Below are 14,689 nucleotides of genomic sequence, written 5' to 3'. Positions count from 1 at the left end.
TCAGGGAATGCTTTTGATATGATTGTTCAGGATCTGTAGTCTGCAGGGGCTATGTAGACTGAATCTAACAGTGGTGCATAAGCCACTCAGTTGCTTGAAAAAATCCATCATAATGTACTCCCAAAAATATACTATTGCTCACTTTCATAGCCCTTACTGTATTTTTCTTCTTAGCGCTACGCTGTGTTTTCATTTGACTTTCATCCACGATGTCAGAGAGTTCTAGCATAAAGTGTCAGTCAATAGTGGTTTTGAACATGAAGACTGCTCCTTAGAATTAACAAAAGACAGCAGGTATAAATAGAGTTCTTCATGATGCAGAGTAAATTGGGTATTGGCAGGTCCGATGTAGGCAGAGTGACATTTAGTCATTCCTTGGTGATTCAAAAGTCAATGACAAGAGCAAGTATTGGCGCTTCGGAGAAATGTTGAATTGACACCCCTTGTCAGATTCTGACCCCTCCATCTACATATGCCTATTTGTTTGCCCCTACAGGGCACACACACAGATTCTGTTCACATTATGGAAAGATGCGTGTGCATAATGAGAGGAGAGCACACCCTGTAATATCCACTTTTTTAGCACTGCCTCTGTCAAAGAAGTAACTTCTTTTTTCCTTTGGTTTCCCCCCCCCTATACCAGCATCCTTGTTGTGGCAGAGGCTGATCCCGTTTCAGAATATTGTTAATACAATCAAACTTTCACTTTTCAGGGGGGGAAAATGCTGAATTTTAAATTTTCCATTTTACAAGTGAAGAATTGGGAACTGGGCCTGATCCAAAGCCCACTGAGGTTAATGGGAGTCTTTCTATTGACTTCACTGGACTTTGGGTCACACCCAATAGGAGTAAAACTAAAATTTTTTTTTGGTAGAATCTGCCTTCCTGGTAAATTTCAGGGACTGCTTCTGCTCCCACTGATTTTAATGGCAAAACTCCCATTGATTTCCATGGGAGTACAATTGGACCCTTAATGTGGAGTGAAGCCCTTTTGATATATCGTTCATACCCTTCCTTCTTTGAAATAACCTGAAAAAATACAACCATCAGTGAAGTGGTTTGGATGTGTGTTTTTAAATGTGTTGTACTGTGTTACCTGTGAACTCCTACAGAGCCTTCATTCTGTAAGAAGTTTACCTTCATAGTAGCAGTAGTGGCATTGTACTTCACCGGGTAGTGGCCTGTTCAATAAATCCTTGATTACATGCATGGGGCATAACTCCATTTCACCTAAGGGAGTAGGGTATGCAGAGGAGCTCTGCATCTTGGCTGCCATTTGGGATGGGTTCAGTGTCCCAAACCTCTGCTTAATTCTCCTGCCCAAAGCCAGTTTACTCAGCTTTTTTGTGCAGGGGAGAGGGAAGATTTAACCTTTAATGAATCTGACAGTTACTTTTCCAGGCTTCTGGCTCCCTGATGATCTTATACATGTATTTGTTCAAGGAACACTGATTTTTCTAATTGCATGAGAGCTAACAAGGACAAATAGCAGGGGAATCTGAAAACTTTCTTTAAAAATCATCAGCAAAAAATGTTGCTGTTCAATAAAAGTTCCATGTTGGCTTTAATTTAGCTGAAGCAATAATGGACACACTCCATTTCAGTTGATCGAATAGAATATCAGGGTTGGAAGGGACCTTAGGTCTTGCTTCTTATGCTTGCTTTTGGTGCTAATGCTAATATAGGACTTATCTGCAATGATTTGGTAAGGCAAAAGTCTAGTTAATTCTATACATTAGCTTCCTATTTTGAATGGTGGCTTAGACTCCAGAGCCAGGTCAGCAGCTGGTGTAAATTGCTATACCTCTGTGAGCTTCATCAGAGCTGTGCTGAATTACACCAGTGAGAACTGGACTCAACATATGAGATACAATAACAAACTTGACTTTGTTCTGCATATACAAACCTTTGCAGTATGTTTTAATATGCCAATAAACCAGACTTGGTAGACTATGGGTGTTGGCAGACTGTGCTGTTGTCAACCCAAGAAGTGCTCCATTAGATTCCTAATGCATGCCTTGGCATAGACTGTTGCTGTTAGAATACGATTCTTTATTTTTACATTTAACTTGTCTATGCATTCGTCCAGGATAGCTTCTATGCATGGAAGAGCCCTTCCATGTTCATTTGCAAAGCCCCTTACTGCTCCTCATTTAGGGCTTTGCCTTCTCAGCAAAATAGGTATATATATTTTTTACATTGAGGTAACTCTCTTGATGTAAAATCTGAGTGGAGACAAGACACAGGTAGTTTTTTACTTCAGTGTAGCTAACTGAAATCAACCGTATTACCTCTCCCCTGCACTCAGCTAATTAAGATTGACCTTGACTACCTACATTGAGGCAAAAACTACAGTACCTTTGATTCACCAGGATTTTAAAAACACACCATTTTTGCAAGGAAGACATAGCTCCAAAGGGTACGTCTACACAGGGGTAAAAGACCAATGGTACCACCACATATTGCAGGGTTCAGGGTCCAGGGCTAAAAATTACTGTGGATCCATTCAGGCTCAGATTGGAGCCCAAGCTCTGGGGCCTTCCACCCTCACTGTGTCTTAGAGCTTGGACTCCAGCCTGAGCCAAATATCTACACAGCAATTTTTCAGCCCCAGACCCTGAGCCATGTGAGCTTGAGTCAACTGACCCAGGCCAACTGTGGGGGTTTTTTAATCCCTGTGTTGACTTACCCTAAGTCTCTCTTGAAGATCTGTTGTGAGGTCTACAGAAAATGTGCTACCTGATAATGACATGCTAGAGGATCCATTTGGGAATAGTTAACATAATCTCATATAGGTCGTGCCTAGCTCCTTACCCAGCCATTGATCTGTCTGTCTTTAGAGTGTCCATTCCTTGGGAACTTCTTTTCACTGTTGGTGCTACTGGAAATACACAATTATATAAAAACTCGATTTGTGGGGATACAGTTGGGCACTGTATCCTTCCAGTAGTTCCTAGTAGACAAAGAAAACAAGGAGACAGTTATAAACACTTTCCCCTGCAATTTTGAATATATTCCTTGTGTGTTAAATTTTTTTTAGAACCTCATTTCCTTTTTTTAAAAAGAGCTCACTCGTCATTGATACCTCCCTGATCCCAGATGAGTGAATTTAAGCCCATTAAGAATATTAAACACTTCCCTTTTTAACTTTGACAGCAGAAAATGATTTCAAAGCAGCTCCTTAAACTGCGGTTGAAAAGGCATCTTAGTGTTTTGGGGTTTGGGTAGTTTAAAACTGTCACTTTTCTCCTCTCACCATATGCCTGCAGTCATCCTGAGCAATGAAGAAGTATATAGTAGTGGGGAACTGTCTGGATACCCATAACCTGTTCATTTCCAGGCCTGAACATTTTGGGGATTGGAGGGTTCTGATTATGTAGGTTTTATGTTGAGAGCATCTTTTTTTTTATTGAGGAGGGGTGGGGTGCGCGATCTGGACTTCACTGAAACTCACCTTTCCATATTAACTCTTGCTAGCAAAGTGTTTTTTTGTTTGTTTGTTACTCCATTAGGCTACTGTACACACAGGATACTGTACTGGTGCTTTAGTATATCAATTATATGCTTTAACCAAGGGTTAGCAATAATTTGGAAAATCATTTCATCTTAGTAGCTTCGGGACACACCAAATGTATAAAGAAGGGATGGTGGGCAAAGCAAAATGATCAATAATGCAACACAAAAACTTTTAGCAAAATACAAAGTTTCTGCTGAAAAGCAATATAACCTCAACTTACATGCAAAAGGCTCTTTTCTCCATAACGGTTCATTTCTTAACCAAGGGAGGTTCCACCCCAATGAAGCCATGCTTCCTACCTGGGCCAGGAATGGGATCAAAACTTAATATATTGCCTTCATCTTACGTATATTGCTGCCAGACACAGTAGGAACGACTGTCAGAATTCAGCTACCAACCTGGATGTTTCCTCTAGATGTCTCCTCAGACTCTAGAGCCAGACCTTCAGCTGGTGTAAATCAGCATAGGTCCACAGACTTCCTCAGAGCTGTGCTGATGTGTCCCAGTGAGAACTGGACTCAACATGTCTCTTCGAGATACAGCAACAAACCTCATTTTGTTCTGCATATAAAACCCCATACAGTATGTTTCCATATGGCAGTAAACCAGACTTGGTAGGTCCTGGGTGCTGGCAGACTGTCAAAGGGTTTACAGCAAGCTTGTCTGTAAACAGCTGAAATAGACCTCTGAATCCCCACAGCAGAGCAGAAATTTTATTCTCTCCCCCCCTTCTCGTCTCCCTTTTTTTAAAAAGTAAGGCCTTGTCTACATGGCAAGGGAGTATGCAGCAGCCATGGTGTGAATCTACAGCGCTTTAGCCTGCTGCACACTAACTTGTTGTGTGGATCCTGCTATCACACATGACAAGTTCCGTACCTCAAAGTTCCGAACCACAAGTTCCGTACCTATGAAATTTTGTGTGCTGTAGGAGAGTCCATGCAATGAGTTAGTGCATGGCAAGCTAGTACGCTCTAGAGTCATACTCTGGCTTGCAGTACACTAAAACTCCACGTAGGAAAGTCATAAGTTTGTTACTGGTGAGAAGTGCTGGTTTGACACACTTATTTACATACAGAACAGATACAGCGTTGGCAGCAGTATTGCAGATTTCCCCACAGTATCTAGTCAATCTGTCTCAACCCTCATGTGAGGGACTACCCAGGTGAAAGGATAGTTCAACCACCACTGAATCCTCAGTTTCTTTGCTAACACAGATACCATTTAATGCCCTACAAATCTAACTTTAAAATATCAGTCTGTTTCAGATATAAGAGCATTAAACAGCTTAAGGCCATAAAAAATTAAATCCTGCTTAATCCTAAAAGCTCTCACTTGAGCACAAACAAGCATTAACCAGCTAAAGATTGCCAGTTTAACTTGGCAAGTAGTCAGTGAAGCATGGCTATTAGCCATCTGCTAGTATTTGAAATACTTAGTAGAGTACCAAAAGCAGTTTGTGTACAACAGCCATTCCCCCCCCCTACAGGAGCCTAGAATGGACAGTTTAGTAAGATGTTGAAACTTAAAATAGCATGCCAGTCTTAAAGTTTGAAGGTAATTCCATGTGGCTAGTATAGTTTGTTTTACACAATACTATAATTTATTTCTTACACGGGACACTGATTTAAATTTAAATTTTAGAATCATTGATATACAGTTTTAAAATATTGTGGATGAAATCCCGGTCCTAGCAAAGTTTTGCCATTGACTTTAATGGGACCAGGGTTTTGTCCTGTAGCTTTAAATAGTACGAAAATGCCACACTTTTAAATAGCATACTGTAACCTGTCTTGAAAATTGCACTTAGAGTTTACCTCTTGACTTCAGAAGAAAATGTTAATTTCTCACTGAAACACGCCCTGCTATGTCCTTTACATTCAGGACTTCAGCTTATCTTCACCAAAGTGCATGAATAATTCTTGGAGGAATCGGGGCCATAATTGCAGAAAACTCTGGTCTGTTTATCTAGTGCTTCAAATTTAAAAAGCTATAATCTTTTTTCTTAAAGTAAAAAATCCCCAATTCATAATTGCAGCTACAAATTATAATATTTTTTCTATGAGATGTAGACAGGTAAAACATGAGGTATTAATTCCTTATGGCATCTGCCACAGGCCTTGGAAACTTTGGAATCATTAAGGTGCTCTCATTTTCCCCTGCTCAGCATGATATTACTTTAGATATCTCAGGACTAATTAATGTTAAATGCTGATGTTTTTGCTGAGATTGCAAGTGATACTAAACAGCAACACAAATGCTATAAAGCATCCTGCATATTTGTTGTACATGTTTGCAGTTCTGTAAGGCAACTAACGTCAGAAAATCATTCTCTAATGTCACCCGAAACTTGACACTTGGGAGCAAAAAAAGTAGAAAATTGTCTATATTTTTTTACAATTTGGAGTTCCAGTGTTGATGTCAGTAGGATTGCTCAGAGTAGGAAACTCCTTGACAGTAAGTGTTTTCAGGATCACACTCTTAGTGTAGAATGTTAAACATTCTAATGTTCTAATTTTAATATTCTTTCTCATTCTTCCACATCCAGGACAGTGATGTCAAGGCAATGGTCAGGTATTTGGAGAACGTCCTGAATAACAGCTCTCTAGGTGAGATGATGTCTCGTCTCCAGAACAAATAGTAATATTTACTAAAGTCTTCTGCAGTCTTTATGGTCTGCACTCAGCTCACTCCCTTTTCAATCCAACTGCTTTAAGGTGATTTTATAAAAAGTGACCTTCTTTAAAATTGCCTCTTTTGTCAACTCCACAAAGCATCAAATGCAACTGCACATAAAGATGACATTGTTTTGCTATCATGTTGTGAAATGGACAGAAAGCGTTATGGATAGTAAACTGAAGCATATACTGGTGGTGTACATAAGAAAAAATTTTTGAAAACTAGATATCGGAAGACTTTCTCCTCCAAAGAAAAAAAAAATCTTTAAACCGGCCATATGTAAAGAAGCAGGTTGTTTTCACTTAGGCCAAAAGGAGAGTGACCATGGAGTTCAGTTGTAAAGTGAAAGTTGTTAGGCATTAAAAAGTCTGAAGTGTCTTATTGCTCTCATTTTCCTAGAGTGGAGAAAAGATTTTGGTGCTTTAGGGATAAAACCCTGTTTTAAAATTTATTTTTAGAATGGACCAACTCTAGTCTGCTAAAGCTAATTAGCAATTTATTACAAGATATGAGAGAGAGAAAGAGATTGCCCAGATGAAAAATACTGCATTTGTGTATTTGTGACTGCAAGAAAAAGAAAAATAACATGTTTCAAGTTACAGTATTTATGAGCTTCATGACATTACTTGTGATTGGATATTTTCTTCCATTCCTCCTCCCTCATCAGTGATCTCAGCATTGTCAAGTGAATAAGATACAGATCTGGGAGTCTAGAGGCTAGTGTTCTATTTCTGGCTCTGCCATTGACTTGCTGTGAGAACTTGGGCAAGTCACTTTATCTGTGTGTCTCGCATTCTGCTTCTGTAAAATGGGGATAATAAGACTTATCCTTGTAAAGAACTTCACAATTTTCAGATGAAAAGTGCAGATGAAAAGTGCAGTATAGCTAACATGTAGTGCAGTATAGCTTATGCTAATTGTGCTTAAAATAAAGTAAGTGGGGCTATGTCCAATCAAAAATTGACTAAGACAAAATGTGGTAATTTGCTTTATATCATGTGAAAGGATTTATTTTTATAATCTTTACTAGAATTCTGTAGATATGAGCACATATTATAATGATAGAAAAGGCAATTAAAGTTCGTTTTTGTTTTTTTTTTAATTCACCCAGGGTTGGAACGAAAACAATATTTTCTTTAATAGACTGTGTCACTCTTGGCAGATATGTAATAACAATTGATTCCTAAGGTTGCAAGATTTTAGCTCCAAAGTCTCTCTTTCAAATCCTAGTTATGAATTTTCAATTTCTTAGAAGTTAAAAGTAAAGTTTAAACGAGGGAAGAATATTAGGTTGAGACTGGCACTGTTGCTTGTCCTAAAGAACACAGGATAGATACATTTTTATTTCTGCTCCTAATAGATCTGAGTAATGAACTTTTAAGTTGTTGAAATATGTCTGACAAGTTCTGTCTTGAAGGTTAACACCGTTCTCCAGGCAGTGGTAATAACTAGATTTGTGTGATCTATTTTAAACAAATATAAGTGATAATGATGAAAGAGAAATCTGTTAACGTCTATTTTATCGTTATTTGCTCAATGTCCAGTAAGGGTATTAAAAAATGTATTCTCTTAAGCAGAGGCAGCGCTAGCCCATTTGGAGCCATCAGCAGGAATATTTTGAGGGGCTACCCCCGCACAACACATGCTTAAAAAAGCAAATAGGGGACCCCATTGAGCTGGTCAGGGCCCTAAGCAATTGCTTAGTCTGCTTATGCCTAGAAACAGCTCTGCTCTTAAGATCTTCAAATATAAAGCTACAAAGTTGCAGAGGGAACTACCTTTTAACGTAAACTTACTATAGTTTCCATTCTATGGTAGACATGCTAATTAGAAGAGTCACTTAAATAAGATATTTCTTCTTTAGCTAGGTTGTGAAAACCAGAAATGTCAAGATTTCAATCCAAGGAAAAGAAGTCTTATATCATAAACAGAAGTCATTAGTAAGGCTATAATTTAGTCATGGGTATTTTTAGTAAAAGTCATGGACAGGTCACGGGCAATAAACAAAAATTCATGGCCCATGACCAGTCCATGACTTGACTTAGACCTTAGTCCATCCCATGCTTTGCTGCACATTGGACTACCCACACTTGCCATCCTTGCCTGTCAACTGCCCATCTCTCCAAATCTTCCCATTTCAAGTTAAGGCGCTTGATGTCATTTAGAACTGTTCGTTTCCATGTTGTTCACAATCTTCCTCTTTCTTCTTGCATTTTCTTGCTTCCATTCAAGGGCAGTATTTGGTAAGCATTTTTTCCATTCTCAGCACATCTCCCAGCCACAGATGTCGTCTTTTGTAGATTATTTGTGAGAGGATACCTTGTCCAGTCATTTTTCTGACTTCTTCATTCATCTTCCTATCTCTGTTATTCTCAATATTCTTCTCAGACACTTGTGATGAAATGCATCCAGCTTTTGCATATCTTTCCTGGTAAGTTGCCATGTCTCACTGCTGTATGTTGTGATGGTGATAACAATTTCTTTTTACACATTCAGTTTTGTCTTGAGGGAGATGTTTCTGAGTCTTCCAAATGCAGCATTTGCCTTCCTGATTCTTCTTGTTTCCTCGGAACTAGTACCATGTTGGCTGATAGTACTTCCAAGATACATAAAATTGTCCACCTTCTCCAGTTTCTCTTCTTCAGTTTGATTTCTGTCCCTATGGTCCCCATTAACATGATTTTACATTTGTTTGCATTGTATCTCAAACCTCTCTTCTCCATTACTTCTTTTACTTGGTTTGTGCATTTTTGTAGTCCATTGGCATCTTCAGCAATAAGAGTGATGTCGTCAGCAAAGTCTAGATCAAATAGCCTTGAATTGTTCCATTTTAGGCCATATGTATCACTGTTGCATTGTTCTAATGCATAGTCGATGACTAGCATAAACAAAAAGGAAGACAAGATGCACGCCTGTGCCTTACACCTGTCTTGATGCTGAATGGCTTACTCAATCCATTTTAATGTAGCATTTTGAATTGGTGTAGAATGCCTTCATAATGTTAATTAATTTTATTGGAATTCCAATAAGTTCCACAATTTTCTGCATTGTTTCTCTGTTTACACTATCAAATGCCTTTTGAAAGCCCACAAAATTGATAGCAAGACTGCCTTGGAATTCAATTGTGTTTTCAATAATCCGTCTGAGGGTGAAAATAGCATCTGTGCATGATCTTCCTTGTCTAAATCCCAATTGTTGTTCATGTAGGATGGTATCCATCTTTCTTTTCGTTCTGTTCCCGAAGACTGCTGCTAATACTTTCCCTGTGACAGGTAGAAATGTTAATCCCCTCCAATCTGAACAATTGTTTAGATCACCTTTCTTTGGTAACTTGATTATGATACTGAGGGTCCATTCTTCCGGCACTTTCTCCTCTGTACATATTTTCTTGCACAATGAACAGGGGTACTATATATCCCTGACTAAATCTTAGCTGGGGGTTAGGCAGGCTGCTGCTTGTGGGGGCAGGGGCCAGCAGCACCAGCTGCGAGGGGGCCACCAAGGTCAGCAGCACCAGCTGCCGGGGCCACTGAGCAGCAGCTGCTCCGGCCACCCCTGGGGCTGCCCACCTGCTGCTGCTCCCACTGCCCTGGGACCACTGCTCAGCTGGTTCCCTGGGGCCCACCAGCAATGCCGGTGCAGCTGGCTGTGGGGCTGCCCGAGTGGCTCACTGCAGAGCCGCTCCAGCAGCGGCCGGTGTGGCTGTCCCTGGGGCGGGCTGGTTGGATGGCTCTGGGATCAGCCACACTGGCTGCTGCAGAAGTCATAGAGGTTTCAGGAAGTCATAGAATCCATGACTTCCAACAACCTCCGTGACAGACACGGAGCCCTAGTCATTAGAAATGAGAACCTCACATTTCACTTGGTTTTTTGTCATTTGGGCTTTTCATTTGGGATTTATAATGGGATTAAGTTGAATTGTTTTTCAGGAAGATTTTAAAGTAAAAATATAAAATTTTTCTCTGGCAATGTTTTGTATGAGGTACCATTCCTTATATTACAGTTTCCTGTATTACATATTGTAACACATAAATAAAGCCTTTCACTAAAGTTAGAAAGTGGGATGTGAAAAATCAGGATCCACTTCAGTAAGATCTCTGATGCTCTGAGCAGCTACTAAGTACCATACTTGTCAAGAGTATTCAGAAGTATGCTGGAAGTATTCATACCAGAGTTAATATGTTTGTGTGTCACTGACACAATAATTAGAAATGGGATCCATGGCCTCCGCTCTTCTCACCACCATTTTCATTCTGTGAATTCTCTTCATTTGAATGTGGTCCCAGACTCCATATGACTTTCGCAAAGCAGAATACCTAGTTCACACAGTCACGTGGTAACTTGCACACGACATGGCATTTACAGATTTGGCATGGATTTAATTTAATTAAAGAGCTGTTCTAAAGTGCTATGAATTGTACAGAAATATTGGGAACTGATGCAGATTTTGTGCTGGTCAGAATCTACGGGGACACTTTCATTTTTAAAGCTATCATGAAGCAAATATTTGCAGTTTCACATAGCTCTGTGGAGGTCTAACTAGCACATACCAAGTCAATAGAGGCAATGTTACTGGTGATGCATTAAGTATCATGGAGCAGGTCCTCAAAGAATCAATCCTGAAGCACTTAGAGGAGAGGAAAGTGATCAGGAACAGTCAACATGGATTCACCAAGGGAAGTCATGCCTGACTAATCTAATCGCCTTCTATGATGAGATTACTGGTTCTGTGGATGAAGGGAAAGCAGTGGATGTATTGTTTCTTGACTTTAGCAAAGCTTTTGACACGGTCTCCCACAGTATTCTTGTCAGCAAGTTAAAGAAGTACGGGCTGGATGAATGCACTATAAGGTGGGTAGAAAGTTGGCTAGATTGTCGGGCTCAACGGGTAGTGATCAATGGCTCCATGTCTAGTTGGCAGCCGGTATCAAGTGGAGTGCCCCAGGGGTCGGTCCTGGGGCCGGTTTTGTTCAATATCTTCATAAATGATCTGGAGGATGGTGTGGATTGCACTCTCAGCAAATTTGCGGATGACACTAAGCTAGGAGGAGTGGTAGATACGGTGGCAGGGAGGGACAGGATACAGAGGGACCTAGACAAATTGGAGGATTGGGCCAAAAGAAATCTGATGAGGTTCAACAAGGATAAGTGCAGGGTCCTGCACTTAGGACGGAAGAACCCAATGCACAGCTACAGACTAGGGACCGAATGGCTAGGCAGCAGTTCTGCGGAAAAGGACCTAGGGGTGACAGTGGACGAGAAGCTGGATATGAGTCAGCAGTGTGCCCTTGTTGCCAAGAAGGCCAATGGCATTTTGGGATGTATAGGTAGGGGCATAGCGAGTGATCGTCCCCCTCTATTCAACATTGGTGAGGCCTCATCTGGAGTACTGTGTCCAGTTTTGGGCCCCACACTACAAGAAGGATGTGGATAAATTGGAGAGAGTCCAGCGAAGGGCAACAAAAATGATTAGGGGTCTGGAACACATGACTTATGAGGAGAGGCTGAGGGAACTGGGATTGTTTAGTCTGCAGAAGAGAAGAATGAGGGGGGATTTGATGGCTGCTTTCAACTACCTGAGAGGTGGTTCCAGAGAGGATGGTTCTAGACTATTCTCAGTGGTAGAAGAGGACAGGACAAGGAGTAATGGTTTCAAGTTGCAGTGGGGGAGGTTTAGGTTGGATATTAGGAAAAACTTTTTCACTAGGAGGGTGGTGAAACACTGGAATGCGTTGCCTAGGGAGGTGGTGGAATCTCCTTCCTTAGAAGTTTTTAAAGTCAGGCTTGACAAAGCCCTGGCTGGGATGATTTAATTGGGGATTGATCCTGCTTTTGAGCAGGGGGTTGGACTAGATGACCTCCTGAGGTCCCTTCCAACCCTGATATTCTATGCAATTTATTTTTCAGCGTAAAAGTGGCCGTGAGTAGGGTTTTTTCAGTGTAAAAACTCAGTTTTAGTTTCAAAGGATGAAATTCTGACCCTTTTAAAGTCCGCTTGACTTCACTGGGCATAAAGGGTTTTTCCTGGGTCATTATGATTATACTAACAATTCAGTATAGTCCACTATTCGTTTTGGGTTGCCTGTACAGCTGCATACAGGGTAAGTTTTGCATCAGACAGGACAGGGATGGAATCCTCTCTCCATGCTATTTATATATTTAAAAAAAAAAGCTAAAAAATTGGAGAGGTCTCAGAAGAAAGCCACAGGAATGAATGAAAATTTGGAAATGAAAGACCTAAGGCGTTCAGTCTGTTTAGTTTATAGAAGGAGAAGGTTAGAGGAAATTTGATCACTTTGTATTAGTAGCTGCAAAGGGCAAAGATATTTGATACTGGAGGGCTCTTTAATCTAGCAGGTAAGAGTATAACGAGATCCAGTGGCTGGAAGTTGAAGCTAGAAAAATTCAAACGGAAAATAAGATGCAAATTTTTCAGTGAGGGTAATTAGCCATTGGGACAACTTACTGAAAGATGTGATAAATTCTCTATCACATGAAGTCTTTAAGCTTGGCTGTCTACAAGATATGCTCTAGCTCAACCACAAATTATTGGGCTGGAGGTAGGAATCGCTGTGTGAACTTCTCTGGCCTATGTTATGAAAGAGCTAATCACAATTGTCCCTTCAGGCCTTAAAATCTGTGAATAGATGTGGACCAGAGGATCTGTTACTGTGGAGATCCTCCAGTCCTTCACCATCCAGTGGAGCCAGGGGAAGGAGGGGGAATGCTGAGGCCATAGAGGCTGCTGCTTGGTTACGTGAGGGCAGGGGAGGGTCTTCCCCCATTTTCCCTCTCCAGATGTCCCCAGCAATCAGGCTAGCTAGCTGGGCTGGATGCTGGGGAGGTCATTTGCCCCTAAAATAAACTTAGAAAGCTGTCATCTTATAGCTTTGAAATGTCTGTGCTCTGAACAGTTTATTTTAAATTATCTGAAGAATCAATAGAGATTTCATTGTGTTAAATAAGTGTGCAATGATTGGCTATTCTCCTTTAGATAGTGGCCAAATAACTATCATTTAATGCTGATTTATGGGTGGATTACTCCTGGGGGAATTCTGCACCACTGCACATGCACAGAATTTATATTCCCTGCAGATTTCTTTGCTTCCCTCCAGAAAAATGACTTTCTGATGGGAAAGCAAAGGGAAGCCCCAAGAATGGTCATGCGCCCCTCCCCAGCAGTATGTTTCAGGTGCCCGGGGCAGCTGGTAGAGAGGTAAATCACTGTGGGGCAGGAGGTGGGACTGGGGAAGACCTGGCTGGTGCTGGGTCCTACCCTGTGCTGGGCTCAGCTGCTGTCAGACCCAACCCCAGATTTCTCCCCTGGCTGTAGGAAGCTCTGCAAACTCACTCCCTCCCCTACGCTTCCTGCACCCATCACTCCTCAGCTATAGGGGGAGGGATCACTGTAGAGGGAGCTGCTCCCCAATCCACCCAACCCCTGTGCATCCAGACCCCCTCATAGCAGACCTTCATGCCAAGCCTCATGTCCCCCGCACTCAGAACCCCCAGGGCGAGCCCCACTCCCACTGCAGCTGGACCACCCTGATGAGCCACCCTCACCCAGATCCCCACCCTATGGAGCCCCAACCAGCTGCACCTGGATCCCCACTCCCCCAGTACCTGGATGCCACACTGAGCCACACCCCCACTCAGACCCTCTCTGCTGAGTTCTAGCCCCACCACACCCAGACCTCCTCCACTGAACCCAAACCATCTTCACCTGAACCCCCCTGCAGAGTCCCATTACCATTGCATCCAGATCCCCCCTCCCACATTCAGATCCTCCACTGAGCTGCTCACACTCAGATTGGTTTGAGAGGTTCTGTGTGGGACACACCTGGATCCCCCGACACTGAGCCCCTCCACATTTGGATCCTGCCTTCCTGAGCCTGCCTGCCTGCCCACACCTGGTGCACCTGGCATGGAGGAACAGGGCCCTGGGGTGTTTTTGGGGCCAGCCCGGTCCTTGCACTCTGTCAGGATTGGGTGCAACCTCACAACTGGGTCTGTGTCCTGGGGGGAGCTGCACAGTGATCTCCCACCTCTGTGCAGCCAGTGGCCTGTGCTCTCCAATGCCGTACTGGAACCTCCACATTCATTTGAAAAAATTTGCAGAATTTTAAAATATTGTGCACAGATTTTTTTATTTTTTTGGCACAGAATTTTTAATTTTTTTGAGCAGAATGCCCTCAGGAGTAGTGAATAAACTGATCTGAACTAGATGCAAAATGTCGTGTGACTGCTTACAGAAAAATACCTCTGATGAAATAAATACCTTCTTTGAGGCCGGGGTTACCAAGCACCCTTGGAAAAGTCTGTGAGGATCGTTACGCTAGCAGTACAGAAAGCTCTTCACCAACCTTAACTGAAACCCCATATTTAATTATAACAGCCCCTTCCCAGGATACTCCAGCCTGATGCCCTTGCATCAGCTATACAATACCCATAAGATGTTGTTTAGTGGAGGGGAAGATATTAGTTTGTGTTTTGAGA

The 14,689-nt window shown here is 41.8% G+C and overlaps 1 protein-coding gene across 7 annotated transcripts in view; it reads left to right on the top strand.

The window, feature by feature from the left end:
* The window catches only part of NEK11 (NIMA related kinase 11), a 170,319-nt gene that overhangs the window by 121,005 nt on the left and 34,625 nt on the right, over positions 1 to 14,689 (top strand). For all 7 annotated transcript variants that reach the window (XM_084620358.1, XM_084620356.1, XM_084620360.1 and 4 more), the window contains exon 14: positions 6,063 to 6,123. In XM_084620358.1, coding sequence (XP_084476484.1) covers positions 6,063 to 6,123 — 61 coding nt within the window. The remainder of the gene's footprint in view (positions 1 to 6,062; positions 6,124 to 14,689) is intronic.

This window comes from Lepidochelys olivacea (assembly GCF_965140295.1).
Source record: "Lepidochelys olivacea isolate rLepOli2 genome assembly, chromosome: 2".
NCBI lineage: Eukaryota > Metazoa > Chordata > Testudines > Cheloniidae > Lepidochelys > Lepidochelys olivacea.
This window is presented reverse-complemented; position numbering and strand designations above follow the sequence as displayed.